General features: G+C 31.1%; 6 protein-coding genes across 12 annotated transcripts in view; 2 read left to right on the top strand and 4 right to left on the bottom strand.

Moving 5' to 3' along the window:
• LOC124950876 (FACT complex subunit SSRP1-A-like) overlaps positions 1-873 on the bottom strand; it is a 1,239-nt gene extending 366 nt beyond the window's left edge. Inside the window, exons 1-2 of the mRNA XM_047498299.1 lie at positions 737-873; positions 1-338 (exon numbers count right to left, since the gene is read on the bottom strand). The exon at positions 1-338 is cut by the window's left edge and continues 366 nt beyond it. Coding sequence (XP_047354255.1) covers positions 32-338; positions 737-804 — 375 coding nt within the window. The 5' untranslated portion in view covers positions 805-873 and the 3' untranslated portion in view covers positions 1-31. The remainder of the gene's footprint in view (positions 339-736) is intronic.
• Positions 874-1,011: 138 nt separating this feature from the next.
• Positions 1,012-2,700, bottom strand: LOC124950874 (group XIIA secretory phospholipase A2). Its single transcript, XM_047498295.1, has 3 exons — positions 2,342-2,700; positions 1,643-1,710; positions 1,012-1,566 (listed from the first exon to the last, which is right to left on the bottom strand). Exons 1-3 carry the CDS (start codon positions 2,574-2,576, stop codon positions 1,243-1,245), a joined length of 627 nt encoding a protein of 208 aa, XP_047354251.1. The 5' UTR covers positions 2,577-2,700; the 3' UTR covers positions 1,012-1,242.
• Positions 2,701-3,050: 350 nt separating this feature from the next.
• On the bottom strand, positions 3,051-4,927 carry LOC124950875 (glutaredoxin-C4-like). Of its 3 annotated transcripts, none has more exons than XM_047498298.1 (3): positions 4,909-4,927; positions 3,471-3,589; positions 3,051-3,403 (listed from the first exon to the last, which is right to left on the bottom strand). In XM_047498298.1, the coding sequence occupies exons 2-3, from the start codon at positions 3,567-3,569 to the stop codon at positions 3,206-3,208; spliced, it is 297 nt and encodes a 98-aa protein (XP_047354254.1). In that variant the 5' UTR covers positions 3,570-3,589; positions 4,909-4,927; the 3' UTR covers positions 3,051-3,205. The 3 variants fall into 3 exon arrangements, with proteins under 3 accessions (XP_047354254.1, XP_047354253.1, XP_047354252.1); XM_047498297.1 differs by lacking the exon at positions 4,909-4,927 and adding an exon at positions 4,349-4,680 and having other exon boundaries at positions 3,471-3,608; XM_047498296.1 differs by lacking the exon at positions 4,909-4,927 and adding an exon at positions 3,757-4,243.
• LOC124950873 (Golgi-specific brefeldin A-resistance guanine nucleotide exchange factor 1) lies at positions 4,920-12,657 on the top strand. Its single transcript, XM_047498293.1, has 15 exons — positions 4,920-5,235; positions 5,540-5,738; positions 5,814-6,041; positions 6,130-6,236; positions 6,305-6,824; positions 6,933-7,324; positions 7,456-7,633; positions 7,725-7,840; positions 7,937-8,125; positions 8,200-8,535; positions 8,648-8,856; positions 8,937-9,182; positions 9,261-9,759; positions 9,842-11,902; positions 12,369-12,657. Exons 1-15 carry the CDS (start codon positions 5,116-5,118, stop codon positions 12,468-12,470), a joined length of 5,502 nt encoding a protein of 1,833 aa, XP_047354249.1. The 5' UTR covers positions 4,920-5,115; the 3' UTR covers positions 12,471-12,657.
• Positions 12,658-12,806: 149 nt separating this feature from the next.
• Positions 12,807-25,569, top strand: LOC124950907 (cyclin-dependent kinase-like 4). Of its 5 annotated transcripts, XM_047498387.1 has the most exons (7): positions 17,916-18,103; positions 18,348-18,529; positions 20,572-20,823; positions 20,884-21,078; positions 22,354-22,645; positions 22,719-23,103; positions 23,182-24,148. In XM_047498387.1, the coding sequence occupies exons 3-7, from the start codon at positions 20,656-20,658 to the stop codon at positions 23,483-23,485; spliced, it is 1,344 nt and encodes a 447-aa protein (XP_047354343.1). In that variant the 5' UTR covers positions 17,916-18,103; positions 18,348-18,529; positions 20,572-20,655; the 3' UTR covers positions 23,486-24,148. The 5 variants fall into 5 exon arrangements, with proteins under 5 accessions (XP_047354344.1, XP_047354343.1, XP_047354347.1 ...); XM_047498388.1 differs by lacking the exons at positions 17,916-18,103; positions 18,348-18,529 and adding an exon at positions 12,807-15,978; XM_047498389.1 differs by lacking the exons at positions 17,916-18,103; positions 18,348-18,529 and adding an exon at positions 24,201-25,569 and having other exon boundaries at positions 18,909-20,823; positions 23,182-23,489.
• On the bottom strand, positions 14,608-17,676 carry LOC124950909 (zinc finger CCHC domain-containing protein 24-like). The gene is made up of 4 exons (XM_047498392.1): positions 16,416-17,676; positions 16,064-16,306; positions 15,342-15,506; positions 14,608-14,855 (listed from the first exon to the last, which is right to left on the bottom strand). The coding sequence occupies exons 1-4, from the start codon at positions 16,608-16,610 to the stop codon at positions 14,742-14,744; spliced, it is 717 nt and encodes a 238-aa protein (XP_047354348.1). The 5' UTR covers positions 16,611-17,676; the 3' UTR covers positions 14,608-14,741.
• Positions 25,570-27,496: the final 1,927 nt, after the last annotated feature.

Raw genomic sequence — 27,496 nt, forward strand, 5'->3', positions numbered from 1 at the left:
CTACGAAAATGAATAAAGTAAAAGCGCATAGTTAGCAGACATACTTGTTCATATATCTTCGGTTTCGTCTTTTTTCTATCCGTCGTTTTTTCTCGGCATTTGCCAAATCGATATATTTTTTTCTTTGATCCGGAGACATGCGCGTCCATAATTTTCCAGCTGCTCGAGCTATCACCGTTACATGCTCATTGGGTTTTTTATTACGTAATCGTAAAAAAAAAATGATAAAAGGATTGGTAGAACAATGTCCAACAAAATTCTTTCTCAATATTTGTGAATTTTTTTTAGGGTCATTCACGTTCCTCGATTTCTTCGTTTTTTCATTGCGATAACCTGTGCTACGCGAAATAAAAACTGAAAAGTATGCTTTTGCAAATTTTTACGTTTGTTCTTTGTTAATTTAGTAAAACGAGATAAACGTTTTTTATGTTTTGCTTATTTGATACTTTTTTTATAGATAATATTGTTAAGAGTTACGTTGAAAAAGAAATATATATTCAATTATAAAAAGGTGGAGTTCATAGAACGTTACTCTTCTTTTTATTTTCTTTTTACTTTTTTATTATTTCGTATTTCTTTTCTTTTTTTTTGTCGAATATCATTACCATTTTAATAATTCGATAGAAAGGAAAGGTCGTCGATATAATGCGAAACGTAACATACAGTGACCGATATTGATCGAATTAACCTTATCATCGCGAGAATAATGAAGAAAACGAAATAAATATTATCTTACCTGTCTTTGGCATTTACTTTTTGGTCGTTTTGTGTTTTACATGACTGTGTGGAGTTTTTGTTTCCCATTCTCCACGTTATTTCTGTACTTTATGCAACTGTATTGTAACCAAACATTGCATTACTTGAAAATTTAAATTCTGTAGAATTACTCGAATTTCATTGCGATATAACGTTCATATTTATTATTAAAATATTTTCATTTGTTTTGTAAAGGAAAATAAATAGATGGACAAAAGGACGATGTCGAGGTCTACCAATAAGAACTTTCGAAAATTAGTCGTACGAATTTTAATATGAAAAAAAAAAAGAGAAAATATATTTAAACTTTTGTGTACATATGGGCATCTATGTAACGTAACAATATATTAACGTTCTTATTTTAAATACAAAATATTTTATATACTCTCAATAATGGATTATATACAGAGGTAAGGGAAATAAAGATGACACAAATTTTAAATAAGTAAATTACATAAAGAGAAACGTTAATTATAAATAATTAAATTACAATTCTCCACCGGCTTGTGCAGCCTTTTTAGGTTTTTTATTTTTACTCCATTTATCTCCGCAATAGCAAGCTTCTTTTTGAGCATCCATGTAACTCTTGCATCCTAAGGCTGTAGTACCCGTGAATAACATTTTCGCGGCCGCTTTGCAGGTATTAACAATCGTTATTCCAGAACTTTGATATCCATCGCAATACTTGTATAGACATCTTTTAAATTCTAAATCGCACTTTTCTTTGTCCGAATTGCATGTATCATAACAGATGTCGTGTTGATCGCAACACTTGGTCATTTCTGCTAAAGGCAGATACTCTTGGTTTATCTTAAAAGTAAAAATAAATTACGTTAAATCGCTTATTAAATATGAAATATTCAATCTTATCGAATAGTTTTACAACCTCTATTCCCAACGAGCCGCATCCGTTACTCTGTGGTTTGTGATTCCAATCTGCTTTTGGTGTAACTCCTGCAAATACAAATCATCGCGCCATTTTGCAACATACACAGTATACGTTTCATGAATGACCAATAAGCGTGTTCGTAAATAGTATATCTAAGCGAATTGGATTTCATAGTTAGATTAAATTTATTAGGTTGGAAACTATGAAACGGGTGTTGAATGAAAATAAATAACTAAACAAAAACGCCCGTTTCATACTTTCCAAACTAATACTTATATATTAGGTTGGAAACTATGAAACGGGCGTTGAATGAAAATAAATAACTAAACAAAAACGCCCGTTTCCAACCTAATACAATTCATAGATATCCAACCTTCGATTAAGATTTTATTGCAATTTATGAAAAACTAAAGAATGATTCATTTTATGCACTTTTGACACATCCAAACACACTTATGATTTTATTGTATTTTCATTAAATCGATAATATAAATATAGTAATATCGTGATTCGTAAATTTATGTAAAGTTATGCAATCGTTAGATGAAGTTTTTATTTTCGCAATATTTTCTATAGCTTAACTAATAAAATAATCGTAATATAAACATAAAATAATCATTATAAAAATAATTTGGCGAGATAATGACGAGGATGTATACTTTGATAGCAAACTACTATTAGTAAGTACATACATACCTCCGGGACAATGAAAAACACAATTTTCTTCAACAGCGGCATCGAATACTTCATGTATATCCTTGATTTTTTTCGCTACGGTTATGGCATTTTCAAATAGATCTTGAAACACCGATTCGGCCGTTAATACAGCATCTCGTAGATTTCCCAATAATCCAGCACCATAACCAGACCACGCGTAGGCGAGAAATGTCAAAACATAAACCAATATTTTCCGATATTGTGAGAAATCCATCGTTGTTTGCTCGTTAAAAAATTTGATGAATATACAGTTTGTTCGATATATGTATTTAGGGATATTTTTAGGTGAATTGACTCATGTAAGTGAAATCTACATTTGTAGACACTTGGTGATTGGAGACCCGTAAACTGCTGAATATCATATGTGTCTCATATGAACGAAATCGCATTTGTACATGCATGTATTCAATATGTGTAATTTACATTTTAATGTAGTATAATTAATATATTTTACTTATTTTACTTATTTTTTAATTAGTATATGTTTCTTTGTATGATTCAAATAAATTATTTATTTTTATTTTCATATTCATTAATTTTTTTGTTTATAATAACTGAGTATCATATCTACATAAGATTGTATATGTAAATGTAAGTAGTAAAAAATTAACACAAATGTTTCTATATTTTGTGGGATAGTCTATGAATAGGTAAATAATTGTGATTGTTATGAATAATGAATTATCACTTCGCTTTTTAAATTAAAGTATTTAATGAAATTGTTGTTACATATTAGAATTCAGTTACTATTGTTATGTAACAGAGTATAGAATACATGGTATAAGTACCATAGTTATAGGTATGTTAAATAGATGTATCAGATATATGCTTTTTACCAATAATTTAAAATTTATTCTGTAATTCTCCGCTATCATAAAGTTTCTTTATATCAGTACCTCCTCCAAGGCATTCTCCTTTAACAAATACCCTAGGAACTGTTCTTGCACCTGTCATTTCTCCCAATATTGATTGGATTTCTTCTGCATCGTCCCTTTCATCCAATTCAATAGCAGTATATTCTTTTTTTAATGAATCAAATACCTATTAAAAATATATACATTTGTAAATATAAGTGGATCGATTTTATTAAGTAAAAGATGAAACATACTTGTTTTGCCATTTTACAATATGGGCAACGCGTCTTGGAAAATATAACAATTTGATTTGAAGAGATCAGTTGATCGACCATTTCTCGTGTTGCAGGCATGGTCTTTTGTGTACTGGAAACTGAACCCATTGAATTGAGCTAAAGAAATTAGTTATCCAAATATATGTGGTATTACAAGTTATGATCAATCATCTTAATTAATTGATGTTAAGATGACATTATAGACTTGATACAACCTAGTTTAAATTATTGTTTTTTTTTTTAGCTAAAAATTACTTTAACTTACAGTCATCATTGTAGTCAATATAATTGGAATTATGTTCATTAGGTATTTCTCCCATGGTACCAATTAAAGCTACAGTGATTTTGTAAAAATTTATACGCAGTTTATTTCTTATAAAAGAATACATGATGACTGATACACTATTGCAAGATTCAATTACAAATTTTTTTTTTATACGTATTATTATAAATGGTCAATAAACAATAAATTCATGTAAATTAAAGGACTTTATATAGTCAAGGCCACACCTAGAATTCATTCAGCTTCTTAAAAGATAAATTTCTCTCTTTTGTTTTAAAAAAAATAAAAACTCGTTATTCATTTCTTATTTAAAATATTTGACTATTAAAAATGTTGGCTATAACGTAAATAAATTTATAAAAAATTATTCGATCTTTTATAATCAATGAATGAAAATATGTGAGAAGCTTTATTGCAGGGACACGTATGCCCGATTCGTTTTTGTTATTCCTATACCATGTGTTCTATCAATAAAACAGAACACAAAGTGTGTAATAATTATTTAAGCTATTAGATAGGTAAATATAAAATGATAAATAAATAAATTTTCTGAAATTATATAGAAATAAATTACCTTTTAACGTTATTGTTTTTGTTGAATATTTATCGTAGAATGTCTTTAAATTTATAAGAATGTATCAAATGATATCTAACATTCACTGCAGTCCAGTAAATTAAAATGATCTCGATGCATCGATAAAAACCGCGCAATTATGATTTATAATAACATGATTTGAGTTGAGTCAGAGTTGCGTATAATATCATAATCAAATGTATAATAGTAATAATAATAAATTTCCTTAAATTTCTACTCTACCAACCAATAAAATTAAAATACACATGGATGATAAAAAAGTGATCTAAATGTTTGCTCAAGCGCAATGTAAGAATATTTGTGTGTTCGATTGAGCTGATACTGTGAATGAAATTTAAACATATAACTATAATCGATTATAGTTATATTATTTTTCAATTATATAGATTTATTTTATTCAATTTGATAGAATAAAAGGTCTATTTCTATATTTAAGATTTATAATTTTTGTTAATGAAATATGAGTCAATAACCAACAATGTTAATTTATTAAAGATTTATTTGACTTTTATGAAGACGTTGAATAAAAATTAACTTACTGTTTTTTAACAATTTTATGTCAGAACAGTCGATAATGTCGAGAGGAGCACAACGATGAAGAAAATTGTCTATCTTTATGTATTTTGAAGTCTATGATTATCGTGTTGGAAGTGTTCTACACTCCTGACACTTGACGTTACGGATTATAAAGTTACTCATAAAGCCTTCTAAATACAAACATGGTGTAAGAAATAATAATAGCAAAAATGAGTAGAATCCCGAAAACGGCCTGTCCAGGAGGCGGCCTTTATGTTGTCGAAGGCGAGGTCTGTCTCCTGGCGACAGCAATGCGACGAGGTACTCGATGGTCCTCACATTCTCATCAGGTTAGAATCATTGTCAGTTATTTATTTGCATAAGAAACAAGTTTATTTCGAGGAATTAAGATTAAATGTATACGTCTAAGAATATCATTCTTTATTTTTTCGTCTTCATTAAGAGTATGCATTTCAATAACTCTAATCAAACAGGTTGTAATGACAGTATGGCAGGTGGTTTTGAATAAAAAAGTTAAGATTTATTAAAATAAACAAATCAGAGGATAATCATTCTTTGTTTCAATTCATATTTTCATCTTATTCATATTCTAAATGATATTCGTGTGTATTGTGATATTTTTTTATCATTAAGGACGATGATCAGGATGCCCTTATAAAAGGTTTGTCAACATTGAAGGAAGCATTGAATGAGGTAAAAGATTTGTCCCAGTTGGAACCTGGTGTATTCTTGGCTCCATTTCTTGAAATTATACGTTCTGAAGAAACTACAGGACCTGTTACCAGTCTTGCATTGTCTGCCGTTAATAAATTTATATCTTATGGCTTTGTTAGTACGTATTGTGTCTTTTTTATGACAAGTTATACTGAATTTCGAATATTTTATAAATTTCATTTAATCATTTCAGATCCTGATCATTCTACAATAGCAACGTGTGTAGAAGCAATAGCTGATGCTGTTACTCATGCTAGATTTGTAGGTACAGATGCAGCAGGAGATGGAGTTGTTCTTATGAGGATATTGCAAGTTTTGAAAGCACTTATGTTAGCACCAGCAGGGGATTATTTATCAAATGAAAGTATTTGTGAAATAATGCTTAGCTGTTTTAGGATATGTTTTGAAACACGTCTTAGCGGTATGCATTAATCAAAATTACACACAAGAAACACACAATTTTTATAAAATATTTAACATATTTTAATGATTTTATATTATATGCTTAGAACTTTTAAGAAGAACAGCAGAACATTGTCTACGAGATATAGTACAGCATCTTTTCACTAGATTACCATTATTCGCTGATGATACAAGAGTTTTATTGAGTATGAAGGTATGTTAATAATTTGATAGAGTTTAACAGGTATACATTATTCTTTTTCTTTTTCTTTTTTTATATAGAAAATGAGAACAAACAGTATGGAAGGTACACGTCCTAAATATAAAAAGAATAAAATTCATTCCAAACCAAGATTAAAATCGAATGTAGATGACATCGAAGATGAAACGCATTTTTTGAGTTCAGTCGATAAAGTTAGAGCAGAAAATGTAACTACTTCACCTGTTACTGCAGGGGAAATCATTGTAGATATGCAAGGTTCTTTAGATCATGGAACATCATCTGATAAAATAGAAGATGAAAAGAATGATAACAAGGAAAATAATAACAAAATTGACAATAGCAAAAGTGAGTCTATTAAGGATGAGATTCCAGAGGAACAGAAACAAAGAAATTCATTGAATGATATGGAACAAAAAGAAGTTCATGGTGAGATAGAGAAAATAGAGAGTAGTGATGGATTGCAAAAAGATGAAATTTCCCAAGTAGAAATAAAAATCCTAGAAAAGGAAGATATAGTTCATGCGAAAGGTACATCAGAAGAAGATTATAATAATTCTCAAAACGTAACGGAGAGTCAAGGTAATAAAAACGTGCTTGATTTACATAACATTCATATGAGCATAAACATTATATATATATATATGGATATACATGCACGCACACAATTCTTGATTTTTTATTTTTTAGAGACACGATCAATAGATGAAGAAAAAAGTATTGATACTGTACAATCACCAGTTGGTAGTGTGGAAGATTTATCCACAGACGAAAGTATTATTAATACATCTAAAATATCGAAAACGAAAGAACCTGAACAAATAGAAGAATATATTAATACTCAGGGAGTTCGTTTTATGCCACTCCAACAATTAGCACCATATGGTGCTTTGTGTGTGCGGGAACTATTTAGATTCCTAGTTTCTTTATGTAGTCCTCTAGATAAACAAAACAATGAAGTTATGACTCATCTGGGTCTTAACTTATTGCAAGTAGTATTGGAAATTGCAGCAGATGCTCTATCTAACTTCCCATCTTTACTCTTATTGGTGAAAGATGATCTCTGTCGGAATCTTATTCTGGTAAAAATAAATATTACAAAATTATGTAAGATGACATGATCAAATCAAATATATACACAATACATGCAATGAATTTGATTAATATCACTTTTTAAGTACTATTAATACAATGATTTTTTCGTTCATAACAGCTTCTTGGGACTGATAGATTATCAATTCTTGCCGCGGATTTACAAGTATCCTTTTTATTATTTGAATCACAAAGAGAATATCTTAAATTTCAAATGGAGCATTATATAATTAAATTAATAGAAATAGTGAGCTCAGACTCTAATAGGATATCGTATGAACAACGTGAATTAGCACTTGGTAAATATTTATTGAATTTTTAAACAAATTTTTTTCTCTCATATCAGTATATAAGATCATAACCTAGGTCAGTTTGTTTTATTGATTATAGAAGCCATTGTAAGGCTATGGAGAATACCGGGATTACCAGCAGAATTGTATCTGAATTATGATTGTGGACTGTATTCGACAAATCTTTATGAAGAATTAATGAAGATGCTTTCTAAGGTATATTAATATTAAAAATACTCAAGGGTATAGACTTTATTTATTAAGGGTATAGACATTTAAAATTTTGATTCTCTATTCACTGTGCTTTCATAGAATGCCTCTGCTCTTATGGGTAATATGCACAGTATGCAATTCATTTCCTTGGATGCAATATTTATGCTTATTTCTGGCATGGAAATTAGATGTAAAGGCTACAAAGAATTATGCAAATCTTCCAGGCATAGTACCTCACAAAATCTTCCAACACGAGAAGAATTACTTACTATAAAAACAAATAAAAGGGTATGTTCTTTTTTTTTTATTAATTCCTTTTATTAGGTTATTAAATACATAAAATAATAAATCTTTATTTTTAGTGGTTGATAGTAGGAACAGAAAAGTTTAATGAAAATCCTCGAGAAGGAATCACAAAACTTACAGAGCATGGGCTTTTAGGAGGTAGTCCAGGACATCCTGATCCAGAAAAGGTTGCTAAGCTTTTGAGAGAAAATCCTGGACTCGACAAAAAAGCTATTGGTGAATATATAAGTAAGAAAGATAACAAGAATGTTCTTAATTGTTTTGTACACAATTTTGATCTAAGAAACACACGGATCGATCAAGCTCTAAGACTCTACTTAGAGTCTTTTAGATTACCTGGTGAAGCTCCACTTATTTCTCTTCTGCTTGAGAAATTCGCTGAGCACTGGCATGTATGTAATAACAATAAAAGTCAATTTATTTTTTCTTTTTTTTTAATTCAACTTGTGAAACATGATTATTACAGATAATTAAAGATTAAATTACTTTCATTTATTGTTGTAGGATAGTAATGGCAAACCATTTAGTTCAGCAGATGCGGCATTTACTTTAGCATATGCAGTAATTATGTTAAATGTTGATCAGCACAATTATAATGTCAAAAGGCAAAATAATCCTATGACTGCTGACGAATTCAAGAGAAATTTAAAGAAAGTAAATGGTGGTGCTGACTTCGATCAAGATATGTTGGATGAGATATATTCTTCTATAAAGTGAGGATTTTAGAAACTTTTCGTTTGAAACTACTTTTTAGTTACACGTTGAGTTTTATAATTTATTTATTACTTGCCAGGAGAGAAGAAATTGTAATGCCAGCAGAACAAACTGGTTTAGTTAAAGAAAATTATTTGTGGAAGGTGTTATTACGTAGAGGTGCTAGTCCAGAAAGTTCATATTTGAAAGTTGGAAATGCTAGTGAGATTGTTGATAAAGAATTGGCAGAGCATGCATGGGCTCCAATTATAAGTGCTTTGTGTAGAGCATATGACAAAGCACCAGATAAAGCTTTGCAACGCAGAGTAGCTCAAACATTTCTTAGGTAAGTTATATTTTTATACCTTTTTGATTATTTTAACAAGAAGATAAAAAGAAAATATTAATTATTTTTTAATTTTAGCTGTGCTGCAATAAGCGCTCATTATAGCATAAGTAGTGACTTAGATACTCTCGTTGTCAGTCTTTGCAAATTCACAGGACTGGCAACAGGTGGTGAACCTGAACAAGTTGTTCTTCATATAGGAGGTAGTGGGAAATGTCAATTAGCTGCACGTACACTTTTCAAAATTACGCATTTACATGGGAATGCATTGAGAGCATCGTGGAAAAATATCGTTGATTGCTTACAAGCGTTGTACAAGGCAAGATTATTACCAAAGAGCCTTACAGAAGGAGAAGATTTTATAGATCCATCTGGTAAAGTGTCTTTGATTCGAGAATCAACAACACCGAAGCAACCTCCGGTCGATCAAGGAATATTATCTAGTTTGTACTCATATATTGCGCTAGATACTTCTCGAATGCCTCATCCCGCAGAAGCAACCGCTCGCAAAAGAGCTACTGAATTTGTAGCTAATTGCTATTTAAAACAAATTATAGAAGAAAGTAAATTCTTACAGGTAAACAATCGATCAAATTAAATTATTAAAGCTAGTGTTCCGTCATAATTCATAATTGTCTAATTTTTTTAAACATTTTTAGGTTGAATCCCTTCGTTCACTTATTGGTGCCCTTGTGTCAGCAAATTCAGACGACGAAGATATTTCCGTTTTTCTATTAGAATTACTCTTGGAAGTGACCATTCAAAATCGCGATAGAGTAATGTGTATATGGCCGATAGTACAAGCTCATCTGGATGGTTTATTAACTACAAGCGCCAGAGAAAATCATCCATATCTTTTAGAGAGAGTAACAGTGGGTATGCTGAGATTGGCTATCAGATTATTACGTGGAGAAGAATTTGCATATACGGTTTTACCACCTTTGTTACCTTTGACTCATCTACCTTCCTCCGCTTGTCCACCCTTAGCAAGACAGATCGCTTACGGACTGTTTGAATTAGTAAAAACAGGTGCAGCAAATATTCATAATACAGAAGATTGGAAAGTTGTATTCAGTTTGCTGGAATGTGCGGGAGCGGGTGCTTTATCACCTAAACAGACAAACACTGTAGTAGATGAAGTAGTAAACAGTAGAGCATCTGTCCTTGATCCTAGACCTATCAGTCCTGTACCGGAGTGGGTACTTGTATCGCCAACAGGAACAGAAGCACCACTCCCGGTTGCTGCTGATACGATAGTTCTAGACCGAGACCTGCAACCTCACGATCCTGCTGCTTTAATCAAGTGTTGTGAAAGTTTGACTTTCCTAGTTCGAGACGTGGCTCATGTAACACCATTCAATTTCGAGATGTGTGTTCGTTGTATAAGAACTTTTGCTGAAGCTGTCCTTCAATGTGCTGGGAAACGTAACAGAGTACATAGCAATTCGGAAGAACCACTTGGTTATCAACAATGTCCTATACACCTTTCGGATTTGATGTATACGTTGCACACGAGAACTGCCCAAATTTTTCAATGGTGGGCTGAAGAAGGTGGAACAACAGAAGCAGTTTCTCTTTGGTCTCAAGCTTGGAGACCTCTTTTGCAAGGAATTGCGCGTCTATGTTGTGATGGTCGTAGAACAGTTCGTACAACAGCCATTGCAAACTTACAAAGTACATTACTCGCTCATGATTTAGCTCAATTGACAGCCATTGAATGGTCGCAATGTTTGGAACAGGTGTTGTTCCCTTTGTTAGCTCAATTACTCGGACCTATTGCAACCAATGATCCTATCGGTGTTGAAGAGACAAGAGTTAGAGCTGCTATGTTATTATCCAAGGTGTTTCTTCATCATTTAACACCTTTACTAACTCTTCCTGGATTTCTTCCTCTTTGGTTGACAGTACTTGACTTATTGCGTGCTTATATGCACGCAGATAATAGCGAGCTTTTATTTGAAGCAATACCTGAGTCCTTGAAAAATATGTTGTTGGTAATGTCTTCTGCAAACGTGTTGGCACCTAGTACCAATTTATGGGCTCCCACATGGAGAGCGATCGATGGATTTTTACCAACGTTAAAGGCAGAATTGTTCCCTGAACCACCTCCTCCACCATTACCATCGCAAACGCAGCAAGTTCCACAAGTTATCAGTTTAATTGGTCAACAACAACCTTCATTTCCAAAAACAGTAGCTCCTCAAACAGAGCTTCCACATTTGCAGAGAGAAAATACTTCTCATACATTGGAAGGAAAATCAGGTGTATCTGAATTCGAAGGTGTTTCACGATCTGGAGGAATCCCTATTCCGATTTCTTTACCTCCTCTTGGATTTGAAATTAAGGAAACGCAACAAGTAATCACTTTAGTAAATCAACCACCACCAAGCGTATCCAGTCCAGTTGCAGTACAGCCAGCTGCTCAACGTGTATTCGATATTTGTCAAATAGTGCCACATAAAATGGAAGCATCCGAACAACAACAGTTGCACCCACAGTCAGGATTAAAAGAGGAAGATATCGATCGACTTTCGAAGATGAATCAGAAAAACGAATATTCTATAACGCAAAAATATGAAAAAAGGATACAGCAGCATTCTTTGCAACAACAGAAATGTTCGTTAGAAGATCCCTGCTCACAGCCCTTCATTTACAAACAAAATCAGGAGTTTCAACATATGGCAACAGTGAATCCCTCACATTGTGCTGATACATCTGAGGTGAATCAATGTCTTGTGTCGTAGCAATAAGACTGACACGTACGGGGTGTCGATTGATTCTATTAACGTTTTTTCTTTGAATTAGACTGAAGTACATTGTAAATCATTTCGAGTTAAAACAACTTTTGATATAGTAGCTAGTTAAACTGGGATTAATAGTGAATTAATCGGGATCTTATTAGACTTAAGTATTATTTAAAATATTTGATACATGCCTTACGTTCACTACAGCGATAAGAGAAAGAAAATAGTAATTAGTACGAATAAAGTGCTATCTTCGTATCGAAATGAGTATGAAGATAGTACGGTATTATTTTTATATATAAGAATCTTTGAATATTTTTATAATAAATTTTAAGAATCAATAAGACATCCAACGATATATTTCTGTATAGAAATCTATAGAAAAAATCAGTAGATATTTGTACTTATTGATGGAGAATGTAATTATCTATTTTATTTGCAGACGACGACAGTAGATACTACAGCAACAACGATGTTTAATTCCGCAGCGTATTTTAGCGAGGATCCCGCGGCGGACCGTCTGTTCGTCGTAACAAATCCTTGACGACTGTACATTCGTTATATATATTGTATTATATAACTATTTCTATAAAGGTAAAATCATGTTTTACAGATGATAAATTTTTAAGTACGATAGATCAGTATAATGTTGGATAAAAGTGAAACCATACATCTTTGGCTTGTATATTTGGCACAGCGAAGACATATATATGTATATTTATATATATATATATATATATATATATATATATTTATATATATATATATATATTTATATATTTATATATATATATATATTTATATATATATATATTTATGTATATTTATATATATATATATATATATATTTATATATATATATATATTTATATATATATATATATATACACATAATATATTAATAAAAATATAATAATACAATATGTTATTCTATTTGATTCTCTGTACAATATGTTATTGTTGTGCATATTTTATTAGATTTCTTTTTTGAAATGGCCAGAAATTTTGGTTGGTTGTAAATTTTTAATAACCGCTCTTAAGTATATAAAACATACAGAATTTAATATTGAATTTCGTAAATCTTCTTGTAGATGATACATGTGATTGTTAAAGTTTGTTAATGTTCTATATGAAACCGTATTCAAAAATTATATAAAAACCAAAGAAATAAATTTACGCACTTCAGTCAAAATATAGAAATATTTGCATTGAATCACTAATTTTCTCGACGTCTTTGATGAAATAATAATCATAATAATAAAATAGTAATCTTACTAATGTTGTAATAATAATTCAACATCCTCAAGTGTATTTTTTTGCGTTAATTTCTGATAACTGTATGATAATATTAGTGTTGCATATTTGCAAAAAAAAAATGAAATATATATCGAAATTATATATTTATTAATATTATTTTGTTTGGCGTTGGAAAATTTGTTTCATTATACAATAGAACTACTATCTAACTTCAAACGTGTATAAGTCATATCTCTCAAGTATTCCTAGTCGTTCTCTAACAATCTTAAGTTTTCAATAGGGCTGATAATAGTACGTTCATGTCAAATACTCGCCTTGACAGATATTATGTGTATGTACAATATCGAATAATATTGTTTCCTAACATTTATTCTCTTTAGATTGTGACAAATAATTAAAATAAAAGATGAACATACGCTCTCTTTCTTTTTCTCTTTCTCTTTCTTTTTCTCTATTTTTCTGATGTACATAAGAGTCATTATGTATTTATTAAATTAAACGTATTAATAGGAAAGTGGTGTAAGTTAAGAAATTTATTAACTAAATGAATATTTTATTATGATGCAGAATCATAATAAAGTATCTATAATGTAAGAAACGCAAAAATACGTGGCGAAACTACATGAATGGATTCTTCATTTGTAGAGAAGAATAATAAGTTATGTTAAAATGGCTCCGGAAATGCTTAATTTCTGAATTATACGACTTTCAAGTATGATTTTTGTATACACCATACACAATACAAATTATGTTTGTTTGCTAGGATTATATTACAATACACTTTGTTGATAATTTCTTATGTGAAATATTCAAAATGTCCGCCAGCCCGAATATAGATTTCATTTTGTCATTTCATTGAGTTTCGAATACGTTTGGGTACTTATGGTTGTTAATACGGTAATCCATTTGTAGATATTACAGACATTCAGTACGGAAAGAAATTCAGTAGATGTAATTACATATTTTAACATGATGTAACTAGTGTTTTGGTTTTAATTTCAGCAAATAAAATAAAAATAATAGGTATTTACCAACAATAAAATCATGCTTGAAAGATTTATAACTTAGAAATTAATCATAATTTTGGGGCTTATTTTGATGTAATTGTAGGAGTCTATTTTTTCTCTATATATGAGAAATTCATTCGTAAAATTTTGTCACATATTTTTGTTACACTTTTTATATATTTGAGAAAATAAAAAGCTACAACTCAATTATAAACTCTTTGACTCGCATCACTTTCGTTTTATGTGATTATTAATTTTTAAATGTAATTACGTTAACTTACAGAGCGTTGTATCTGCATTCTCATGAAATTCGTCCCTGAGTATGACAGTTCTGATTCCTCAGCTGATCAAAAAAATACTCCGTTGTTGTATTAACAGTAATTAACATCGAGATTATCGAAATGAATAAAATACATCCATGCGTTCTTACACATCCGAGAGTATATGCATAGAACGTAGAAAAAAATTTATTAGCAACGGCACGTTAACATAGTATTTTAAATGATGGTTTTAGAATAGTCTTAGAAAAAGCGTTTATATATTTTTCGTTGTTATTGACTACGTCTGCAGTAATAGCCCAGAATTTTACATTTCTCACAGAGGTGTTGAGGATGTTCTTTACTCTGATCGGACACGTCTAAGCCGTCGGGTTGTTCTAATGGTCTCTGAAAGTAACATGGAAGTATAACGAAAGAAAAATTGAATAAAATAGAAAATTATAGAAAATAATTCGATAATTATGTTAAAGAGAACTGTTAGAAAAATTGATAATATTTTTATGATTATACGAAATTAATAAGTATTATATTCTGTATGTTATTTAACAAAAAAAAATATGTATATATTTTTTTTTTAATATAGAAAGAAATTCCCGTGAAAAGGAAAAGGAAAGTTCGTCCTAACATAATCATTCGATGAATCCGCTCAAGTATTTCTGTACGGTAGTCGATGAGCCTGAGCGCGACTATGTAACTATAATTAGATTTTGCCCGTTTTCACATACATATCTGCGAGCATAATACTTCAGCAAAATAACAAGATAATTTATTTGATATAAACAATATCATAATAGTATGTAACTGCATTCGAAAAATTTCTAAGATCATGTCTCATTATGGGAAATTGTCAAAAGTCCATTACGACAGTCTCACCTGTTTATGAGGATACACGTTAATATGACACTTCATGCATTCTTGACCCATATTAGCCCAACTATTGCCTGACATCCATTTACGTTTGCATTTCGGACATTTGTATTCTCCGAAACATCTTTTTTTACCTTGATAAGGTGTAAGACCTTCGCCTTTTGGACGAGCCTAAAGTAGGAAGTTATTTTATATTTTAATTGGATGAAAAAAATATTTTTTTAATCAAAAAAACAATGATAATTAGTCTATCAAATATATAAGTTTTTCTATTTAACGTCTTGTTTGGTAAAGAGAGATCAAGATAAGATCATCGTATGACTTAGCTGAATTACAAATATAGAGACTAATTGTATGTGAAAAAAAAAAGAAAACAATAATTAATACCGTCGTTAACGCGATTGTAGAAAATAAGGAGATAATTTAAAATTGTAAGAAAACGTATTATTATACTGTTCAAAGTAATAGTAACGTATTACAATACGGATCGTAAAGATTCATAGAATGCCTTTCGAAGCAGTATTCGTGACGTCATCAACTTCAGAGGAGTCGTTTGTTGTCTCAATTAGCGCTCAATTGATCGTCGTATCACGCTGTTATATCAAGGCACGCGCATCGTTTACGAACGGCCATGAATTTATGGGTAACATGCAAATTTTGAATTTTTTTTTCTTTTTTTTTTAAATAGACATTATAGATAGGATGAGATAGAAGCACCATCATCGTACCTGCGGGCAATCCTTGATATAATGACCCTTTTTGAAGCATAAATGACACAAGTACGTAGACGGTGGCCTCTTCATTGGTTTTCTATCTAACAGATCCAATTCGGTAAAATGTTCAGCGAGATCACCGATACTATCAGCTAGACTGGCACCTATTGCTCCGGAAGCATTCAAAGTGTTCTGATGTAGATAGGTTTGAGAGTTTGCCGTTGTGTAATTGCTCCAAATCGCAGGCAGAAGCTTTTTCTTAAACAATAAGCAATCGCAAAGGTTTTGGCAAATTCATATCAAGGAGTTTAAAGCTTTTTATAAATATTAACGATAGCTAGAAATTAAACTATTTTAAACGATTTACCTGATCGGAAAGTTGCGCCGAGTTTTGATCGGTAATTGCCAAATATACCCAATTCAACAAGTGAGGCTGATAATGGGTTTGCTGGAGCACTTTTTGTCCTTGACTACCGACTCCATTGATAGTACCCAGTCCAACCTGAGTTTGTTCCTGCAGTTGCAGATGCTGCATCAGTGGTCTAGGATGGCAGGTAGCCATTGGGGCTTCGTTATCGATCACAATCGTGAGAAATCTCACCGTTTTCGATAACGCCGGATTAACCGGTGTAGTTGGATTTTCGTGAGACGAACGAGCATCGCCTCAAGAGCTTTTTTTGAATCTGTTCTCTCTCTTTCTCTCTCTCTCCTTCTCTCTTTTTCTCTCTCTCCCGTAAAAATCGTTTTAATTGTTTATCACCGAAGAACTACACTATCCATTTCATTTCAATCGAATTATAATTTTTTCCAAATTGCTATTGAGATATTAAGTGCGTATTATCAACCAACTACTAGCATCGTCCCCGCGAAATTTCCTCGATGCTCGGAGATTTCCACTGTAGGATCACGAAGCTTACACCGTATTTTTAGAATGTTAGCTCACCAGAAGATCGTGAATCTTCATCGAGGCGTCGAGAGTGAACAACGTTCGACAATTGACTCGACTCGATCTTTTCACTTTCCTCTCTCCTATGGTGTCCAATCAAAAGAATCACGCATGTGTTTTTTTATTATTCTATATAATCTTCGCTTTAGTTTTTCTTTTATATTTCTCTGTCTCTCTTTTTCTCTCTCTCTCTCTCTCTCTCTCTCTCTCTCTCTCTCTCTCTCTCTCTCTCTCTCTCTCTCTCTTTCTCTTTTTATATCGATCTCTTCTTCGATAGAATTTTTAACATAGAGTCTTTCTTCTCGAAGATTAGCCGTCACAAGTATTCAAACGAATTATGATTATAACAAACTTCGTCACGAGATTCTTTTCAAATGTTCATTGTTCACTGTCAAACTTTGTCTTTTCTTTATGATTGTTATTATCCATTTTTTCCTTTTATTTTTTTCGAAAAAGACACGATGATCATTCATCGAGTCGATCCAATTTTAACTAAAAATCTTCCCTATGACTCTTCGCACTCTCGTTCACACACTGCCACTATCTTTTTCCCAGTACGCAAACCAGTAAAAAGTTCTCGCACACATAGTCGAAGATCCCCGCCATGTGGTGCATCTATTTCAGTGCTCGCTCTCGACTCGCTACAGACTATCGCTGCTAACAGATACGCCTTGAACAAATTCTGAACACGATCATGCTTCTTCTCTTACTCTTTCTTCTCTTCTCTTTTTTGTCGACTTTGCCATTTTTTCATCGTTCACATCTGTACACTTTTTTCTTTCTCTTTTCTTTGTATATATACACACATATATATATATATTCAAGTATATAAGTATATATATATACTTACATACATATATGCGTGTGTTTTTTTTTCTATTTTTAGATGATTGTTATTAATTATTATCTATAAAAATACTGTCCCATTATTTTCATAGGAAAGATATTTTAAAAAAAGAAAAGAAAAAAAGAGAAGAAAGTGGAAAAGGCATCTTATTTAGAATTCATTGGAGACAAATCTCTAGCGAGTCAAGCGTGAGCATTGAAATAGATGCATCACATAGTCGAAGAATCACGACGCTGTGTGTACGATCCAGAATATTTATGATGTATGTATGTATATATATATATATATATATATGTGTGTGTATATATATGTATATATATGTGTAGGTATGTATGTATATATATATAAACGTATATATGTAACTATGCATATGTATGTATATAACACATCACTCAATAAGTCTCCGGTCTGACACATATATGGCAACACTGTTAATAGACCCATATGATTTCTGGATAATAGCATCTTTCAAATGATACATGTCAAAATTTCATTCTGATAATTAGTTTACAGGTTACAGTGATTTTAGTGATCCCAGTTTTGTAATTATCAAAACAATGGATAAAAAAGAATTTCTTATGTTAATTAAACATTATTTTTTGATGGGGAAAAATACTGTTGAAGCCAAACAGTGGCTTGATAAGCGTTATGGAAACTCTGCACCAGGGAAATCAACTATTATTGACTGGTATGCTGAATTTAAACGCGGTCGTACAAATACCATCGGTATTTGTACGACCGGAAAACATAAAAAAGTCCACAAATATAAATACATATATGGAACTACATAAATGTAACTACATGTATGTAACTACGCGAATGTATGTATTTATGTATCTAATTAGGAGTATGTATACATGCATATATATATATGTATGTACGTAATTATGAATATATATATGTATATATGTATGTATATATATAATTATGAATATATATACATATATATATATATATACATATATATATATATATGGATATATATATATATATATATATGTATGTACGTAATTACAAGTATGTATACATGTATGTAACTAGATATTTTTACATTCATGATACGTATGTTCGGAGATGATTAAAATTTGAGAGTTTCAATTCCTATATAAAGGATTAATTTTCATAAATAATAATCGCGGAAAAGAGGCCGCATCGAACGATTCCCGTAAAACACGCGATCGGAAAGCGTTTGACAAGACTGCAGATGGGAAGTCATCGAACTCCCGTCCATAAATAGTTTACAAATTCTATTCGCGTTAATCGATTACGGGTATTCGTTCAATGAATTGTAATTTGAACATTCCGAGAACATGGCTGCATCTCTGACTGACTTTAGATTAATTAGTTTCGAGATGTAAATCGATATGATCGAATTTCTTCAATTTTTTGATTCCATTTACGTATGTATGTACAGTTACATTCAATATTCACTCGTTGATCACTTTTTATTATCGCAGTACTTTAAAAATTATCATACATCAAGGTGATCATTCGTAGTTTTTGATTTTAATTCGCTTCAAGGATATTCAAAGTGAATAGTAAAAAGGAATTGAATGAAAATAGAAGAAATATTAATTGGATTGTTCGATCGTAATCTGTCGTAAAGTAAAAATCGAAAATAAATGTTTTTGAAAATTCTCGTGGAATTGGAAAAACATAAGGTCGTTTCTTTCTGTTTCCCGTACAACTCTAATCTGACACCTCGTCCAACCGACGAGACCTTGGAAAAGTTTCTGGCATTCAGCAAGTTCGCTGGGATTGACCTTTTCCACGAGCTTACGCAAGGTTGAACTTCCTCAGTGCTTTCTCGGCACGCAAAGTTCAGACTCTCTTTAGACATTCGAGTTTCGCTCCAACAAGTTCTCTCTTATGTTTATCTGCCATCTTTTTCCCCATTAACATCGAAATGAGTTCTTCCTTTCTTTGAAATTTCATCCTCGTAAAGTATACGAAGAGTTGCTTAAAAGAATGCACAATAAGGAAAGAAATAGTCTTTCGATTTTAATCGAAAATAATTTGTTAATAATTGGGATTAATTTAATAAGAGAAATAAAAGGATGACAAAAAGGTTAGGAAGGTAGGTCGTGAATGTTCGTATCATCCTATAAGCTCATCGCTCTTGGTACCTCTCTTACTCCTTCCACCTTCACCTTTAAAACATAATAAGCCTCCTATAGCAAGCAATTTAGCTATTATTGACGAAAACAGACCCTCTGCTCTAATTGCGAACCGATCGATAAGCATCGATGAGAGACTCCTACGGTATTCTGAGTAGCAGTTGGAACTTATCCTTGCAGGAGTTCGCGTCGAGGAAAGTTCATTTCTCTCTCTTTCTCTCTTTCTTTTTAGAAGAGTGATAGAGTTTTTGAAAATTCGAACTTTGGATTCTTTGAAAGTTGTTCGATGTTGTTTACAAGTGGACGATATTTTTCGAAGAAAATTTTCTCCATCTATTTCTTATTTTCTTCTTTCTGTTTTTCTTCTTCTTTCATTTTGCTTCGAAGTTTTGCCTATTAGCAGAACGAGCACGTGGTTGTTGTCGGCAACGACGAAAGTGTAGTAGAAAGGGAGTTTCGTTTCGTTTCTCGATATTTTGCTACGTTCATCACAACCTGTGGTTCATTCATTTTCTTCGTCATTTCTTTCTTCTTTCCTTTCTTTCTTTTTTCTTTTTCCAATGTTTTTAGAAAGTGCATTCAGAAAGCAAGCATATCAATTTTCTTTTTAAAGGTTTCACGAATGAATTTAAGATGATTGCCAATGATCGATTGGACAGTGTCCTCAATAACATGAAAGAATAGATTAAAAAACAAAATGGATAAATACGAAAATATCGAAATCGTCGGTGAAGGTAGTTACGGTGTCGTGATGAAATGTAGACATCGTGAAACCGGCCAAGTGGTCGCGATAAAAAAGTTTTTAGAAACAGAAGAGGACGCTCAAGTTCGAAAATTGGCCCTACGAGAGATTCGGATGTTGAAGGTAATATTTGCGTCCATTCAATTAGATTAGTTTTTTTTAGTATTATTCTTTTCAATGTAGAAACTGCATCATGAGAATATCATCGATATGATCGAGGTTTTTCGCCGTAGAAAAAGATTTCATTTGGTTTTCGAATTCTTGGATCACACTGTCCTCGATGAATTAGAACGATCTGCTGATGGCCTCGGATTAGAAGTTTCGAAACGTTATATTTTTCAAGTACTTCGTGGCCTGAATTTCTGTCACAATAATCACGTAAGTGATCGACCATTGGGTAACAATGTTATTATGAATGTTTTTTTCGTATTGTGTGTGTCAAGGTGAAATTTTAAATGGCAATAATGAATTTTCATCTATGATTTTTATGATTTTTGAAAAGAGGTTATTTTAATTTTTTATTTGTTATCTTCTTTTTTTAACGAGATTTCAGGATAACGTTTATTCCTATTTTTTTTTCATTTTTTACCAATGGTATATCATAACTTCTTTCAAAATTCGGAAGAAAATTAAATTTCAATGAAACATTTCTATATCCATTAGTTTTTTGCTCTATTGTTTCATTTTGTATGACTTTAACATTTCATCACGATTATGGATAAAATTTAAGGATAAATGCGAAATAGTTGAATAAATCTATTAAATATCGATCTTGTTCGATGCGTTAACAGATTTCATAGCAAGGTCGATTCAAATAGATACATATACGTATTTAATGAGAAGCGAAATATTCTATGATAATTGCTTGTATTATGCATGAATGATATCATTGTAAAAAAATACATCGTTTAATATTCGCAATCGAGCGCATAAAGAAATCATTTAAAAGTTTATTACCACTATTTCATTTTACATTTGTATTTTTATGTAATGAATACTTATGTTTATATTAAACAATTTTGTATTTATCCAGAAAATTTGGCAAAATTTTCTTTACATCTTTCTTCGATAGATGTAATCATACTGGTAATCAGTAAATAAAATATATAGTAAATGTGCCAATTTTAAACTTCGAACGAAGTGTATATAATCCTTAATAAATTTTCTGGCTTTGACGTAAGATTTTGGATGCAGCTAACGTGACGATTGCGACGTTCCTTATTAATAGTTATATCGTAAAAGCAACAACGCCAACAACGATTAGTTGAAAACTCGTAGAAATAATATTTAGAAGATCTCGAATATACATAAATGTATTCATTTACGATAGCTCTTGTAATTACTGTCGTTATTAGGTACTAGAAAAAGTCAAAGTTCAAACCTTATTTAATGCGAGATTTTTGTTAATTTACATTCTTTTATTCGACTTATCTTACAACAATCCGCAAAATCGTTTTTCTTTATCTCATGTTGGCAAACTAAATACATTCTGATCGTATATACTGAAGAAATAATATCTGTTTGAATTTCTTAATAACATATTTACATATATCAAATGAAATATGCACGAAATGAACTTCTTCAATGTATCAAAGCGATTTTTTTCCGAAGAAATAAATAAAAGAACGCAAAACGACTCATTTTTATTATTAGATTATGCACAGAGACGTCAAACCAGAGAACGTCTTGGTCTCGTCGAACGGTGTGATCAAACTCTGCGATTTTGGTTTCGCACGATTGATCAGCAGCTCGAAAGAATCCTATACGGATTATGTAGCGACGAGATGGTATCGTGCACCGGAACTTCTCGTTGGTGATTCGAGATATGGCAAAGAAATTGATATTTGGGCGGTCGGTTGTCTTTATGCTGAAATGATGACTGGTGATCCAATTTTTCCAGGAGACAGTGACATCGATCAGCTTTATAGAATTACTAAAGTCCTAGGTAAGATTTTAACTAAATCGATGTAATGAAATTTAGTAATTGTTAAATTAATTATTATTTTGTTCAAATTCAGGAAGTATTCACGGTAGACACCAGGTATCAATGGGACAAAACTTTCTTTTCAGGCCATTACGATTTACTACTGTTGACGAGCTCATGATTTCACAAGAACCATTATCTTTACGAAATCTCTTTCCTTCGTGGAGTTCTGTGAGCTTGGACTTTCTTTCACAGTGTCTTCGTATGGATCCAGACGCTAGACCCAACTGTTCCGCTTTACTCGACCATTTTCTTTTCCTTCAGGAAAATTTCAGTAAGAAATTTCTTAAAGAGTTAAAAATATATATCGCTAAGGAGTCGTATTTAAATCCATTTTCGAGAAAAAAGATCCAGGATCGAAAAGCCAGCATACTTTCAGCTAAGCAAAATTTTAGAGTTTGCCACGGCAGCGCTGGAAAGTAAAAATCTATCTTCTCATTAGTAATTTAATAATTTTTATATTCCATTTACTGACAAACAAATCGAATTTATTTAAGATGGCAAATGACGATCTTAAACGATACCAAAGAATTACGCAACAAGATAGAATTTGATAATACCGTCGAAGAAATACAACGAAAGTTATCGGCTTTGCAAATCAGTCGTCCGCGAGAAGTTTGCTACTTTGGTCCGGTTTCCGTGATGCCTAATACGACTTATATACAAAGGTTGGAGCTTAAAGGTCTTCGAATAAAAAATTCGAAGGGTTGTTCTTTACCAGCCTTAAGGCCAAAAGATTCGATACAAGCGAAAATGAATAGCAAGAGAAAGAGGCTGGATTTGCCTTCTGTCGATCATTAAAAATGTACGTTTATTCCTTAATTAGTCTTCATTGCTTTATTATATCTTTTTTACTTTACTTTTTCTTTCTTTTTTTTTAATTTTTTAATAAGTGTCTTTTAATTACGGGATGGACTTAGTAAGGGTCGATGAAAGTAGGTACGAAAATTTTTTATAATTCATATAATTAAACTTGGAATTATAGTCAATATAATATATAAAGGGACTTATATTCAACTTATTTTAATTAATTAATCGTCCAATTAGGTTAAACATTTACAGAGCGTTACATGCGTGAACTTTTTCTTTTGATAGTAAGAATTTTATGATAAAATAGTATTATGAAATCATTACAGAGGTTATGATTTTTTTCCCTATTGAATATCTGCGTGCATAATTTTGATATATTCTATAGAATACATAGACGAATTTTATTGACAATGATTTACATAATTTTTGATTGACGAATAAAATAATTCATTACGATGTAAGACAAAATATCGAATGATATTATACGAATTATATAATACGGAATTATAGTAATACGGAAAGGTAGATTTTGGGTGTGGTTGAGTATGAGAAAGTAGAGATTATTAACGAAGTTATCCCTTCGGTGGAACGACATGAATATATTTTATATTTTCACAAATTGTAAATAAAATGGAGTCTTATTTAATACGTTTATATAGATATATCTGTAAAATTTATTTATTAATTTAAAAACTTTTATCATAAGGATTGAAAGATTTTGCTTTATGATACGAAAAGCGATAGCTGGAAAAATGAAATTGACAACATTAAAATTGCTTTCGATATAATATTGGAAATTATACGAAAAGCTAGTTGAGGATTAACTTTAACGAGGCGAAACGCAGGATTCGGACATAAACGTACAAGTTTCCTGACCTGATCCACTTGCATAATATATACGACCAAAGTTCTCGACTGTATCTAAGCGTGGCCAAGAAAATTCTAGCGAAATAGTATACGGAAGAAGACAACTTTTTATAATTCAATACTTTTTCGATTGACACTTGGCCAATGTATTCAATTTGTATCGATTCTGTATTCGAATACCTATCTAAATGTTGAATTTTAACGTCTATAAAATATTTCAATTGTTTTAGATGATTTAACTCTCGATAAGTTTATCGATTTTAAAAGTTAAAAATTTGTTCAAATTACAATTTCGCTTAATGATAGCTTTCAATATAAATTAAAATATAAGTTTAAATATCGCGCGTTATTTCTCTAATAAATCCCTTAAACGTAACTCCTGTAATGTTATATCCTCCTATAATGAAGTATGTTTAACAGAGAAGAATTCCGCACTGTTTGAAAATTTCACTGACTGAATCGATAAGGTAGAAATTTACATATGCGAAGAATTTTAATAACAAATTATGATATTATAGTACTCGGAACTTTTATTGTGCATTCAGTTTATTGTTGAAATTAAGCTTGTTATTTATAAAAACGGAATTTCGTATAGCAGTAATTATTTCAAGAATGTTTACGTAGATAAATTTCCGCTTTCACTTGATCTTCCTTTCACGATAAATTTATGATTTTTGTCTCTTTTTCTCGTACATACGAATATACGGATTACATATTAACATTCCAAGGCAGAGCCATCTAGCGTGGAATTCATAAAATACGAAAACATCGTTCGGTAAAATTTTGTGGATATTTCTAACGTGAAATATTTTATCGCAAGGTATTTATTTTTATCGAAATTGTTCGTCATCTTTCACTCGAAGCGTGTGTGACTTTAGCGACAAGTATGGACAAAATATTAACTACAAATACAAGCGGGAAACACTGTTCCCACCATGCATCTATCGTATCGGTGTTTAAGTTTATTGGTTATATTTCTTTTACACGTAAACAACAAGCGGTTTCGTTAAGTAAAGTAGTTTAGTACTGTGAACTCGTGTTTTTAGTCTCTCATATGTATATCTTTTTTTGATAGAGAATTCGGTTTGCTAGTGATCCATCCTAAATACGATGTCCGTACACATTTGTTTCGCGACAAATGCATAAAGAATAATAAATATAATTACATACGTATAATACATATAATAATTAATATATAAATTTACGACAAAAAACCAAATTTTGCTAAATGTTATGTCAAAAATAATTAGTGAATACTTATATTATAGTATATTATATTATATTATATTACATTATATTATATATATATATATATATATACTTATTATATTATTATATTATATATTATTATTATAGTAATAGTAGTAATAATATTAATAATATAAAGAGATTTCTACAAAGAAAATTATAAAAAAATTGCGCTAAGAGAAACCTCGAATTAATCTCGTAAATAATATGGAAAGGAACTCGTGTTTTGATCTTTATAAAAATAGTATATAATATATATGTTTACATTAGTAATAATTATATTGTATTTGAAAAAATAATCGATAAATGTATATACTTTATATGCATTTGTCATCAAACCAAATTATATTGCTGTTGTATCATAACTAGCACAGATCATTGAAAATGTCATGTCAATTATCACTGGAGGAAATAAATATAAGAGATTGAATAGTAATCCCTTACCAAACTATTAAATAAGGGAAAAAAAGAATAAATTATTTTTGTTTACATCGATTCAATAAAAAAAATCACCAGAATCCACGCGATTCTTGAATTACGAATCTAGATGTTTGACAATGTGCTACACATTGCTTATAGAATTTCTACATTTTTAGTATATAAATTATAAAAGGAATTACAAATTTTTTCTAAATTTAATAATATTTTAGAAACTTAGATCATTTTGTTATAGAATCATCACATTTTGTGATAGAATAATCTGTCCAAGCTCATTAAAGTGACCGAGTAAAGTTACTATAGCTTCTCCGTGCGAACACTGCGAAACGGATTTCTTTACGTTTAGAATGATTCAAAAAATCTGAGGATCATATATTTACGTACACAAACAAGTAGGCAATAGCTACTTTACGAAAATAAAATACGCCATTCGAATGTATATATTAAAATCATTAGTGAGGATACAAGCTTCTTTTCTTTTGCTAAAGATGTCAAGGGGCGCCACTGTACAAAACTTTTCTTCGTGAAAAACAGCATTTACACCAACTATGAGAACAGGCGTAATTCTTAATCAATTTTGATGAAAAAGATTTCTTTTTAAAGACGAAGATTTAATATAGGACTCTGCTTACTCGAATTTTTGAAAAAGCTTTTTATTTGTGCATGAACTATTCTCTAAATAATACAATTTTTTAACACAATTTTTTTTCAGGGGAAATAAGGCTTTTATAAAAATTCAGAAAAGTGAGGTCTTAGATTAAACCTTCATATTTAAAATGAGAACCTGTTAATCAAAATAGTTCAAGAATTACATCTGTTATCATCGTTGGCGTAAACAATTATAAAATTATAGGGGTGATGAATAGCCTTAAAGAAAAAAACAAAAAAAAGAAGTAGAAAATGACAAATACTTTTAGAACGAATTACTTTCAATTTTCCTTTAGCGTTATGTAATATTAAATAATGTTAATCTGGTAATATATTTTTGCTTCTATCTTCCCCGTTTCTTTTCCTTGTAACGACATCGCATGTATTCCCTTTCAGGGTAAGTGGATACGTATGTCGCATCGTAGTTTCTATCGAATATGAATTTCGTATTGGTATATGAAAAATTACAGAAGAAAATTACTGTGCGCTCTATCGGACATACTATAACTCTATAACTTAAGAAGAAGAGTTAACCGACGATGATGTCTGACTATTTTCAGACATGTAATTCGTACGTTCGCGGTACCACTCGAAAGCCGGCTAGACATCCCTTATCCTAGAACACATGGGGATAGGTCGATATGGTTTATAGTGCTACAGTATTATCGTACGACGCGAGCCACGAGGGAGGTTACTAACCCTGAATGCAGGGCCGCATTCGCTTGTTGGCTTGTCACTTATTTTTTCGACAAACTTCGACTGTATTAAGAATATATCATTTCACATAATCGTATGCATTTT

The sequence above is a fragment of the Vespa velutina genome, chromosome 8 (genome assembly GCF_912470025.1).
Source record: "Vespa velutina chromosome 8, iVesVel2.1, whole genome shotgun sequence".
Classification (NCBI taxonomy): domain Eukaryota; kingdom Metazoa; phylum Arthropoda; class Insecta; order Hymenoptera; family Vespidae; genus Vespa; species Vespa velutina.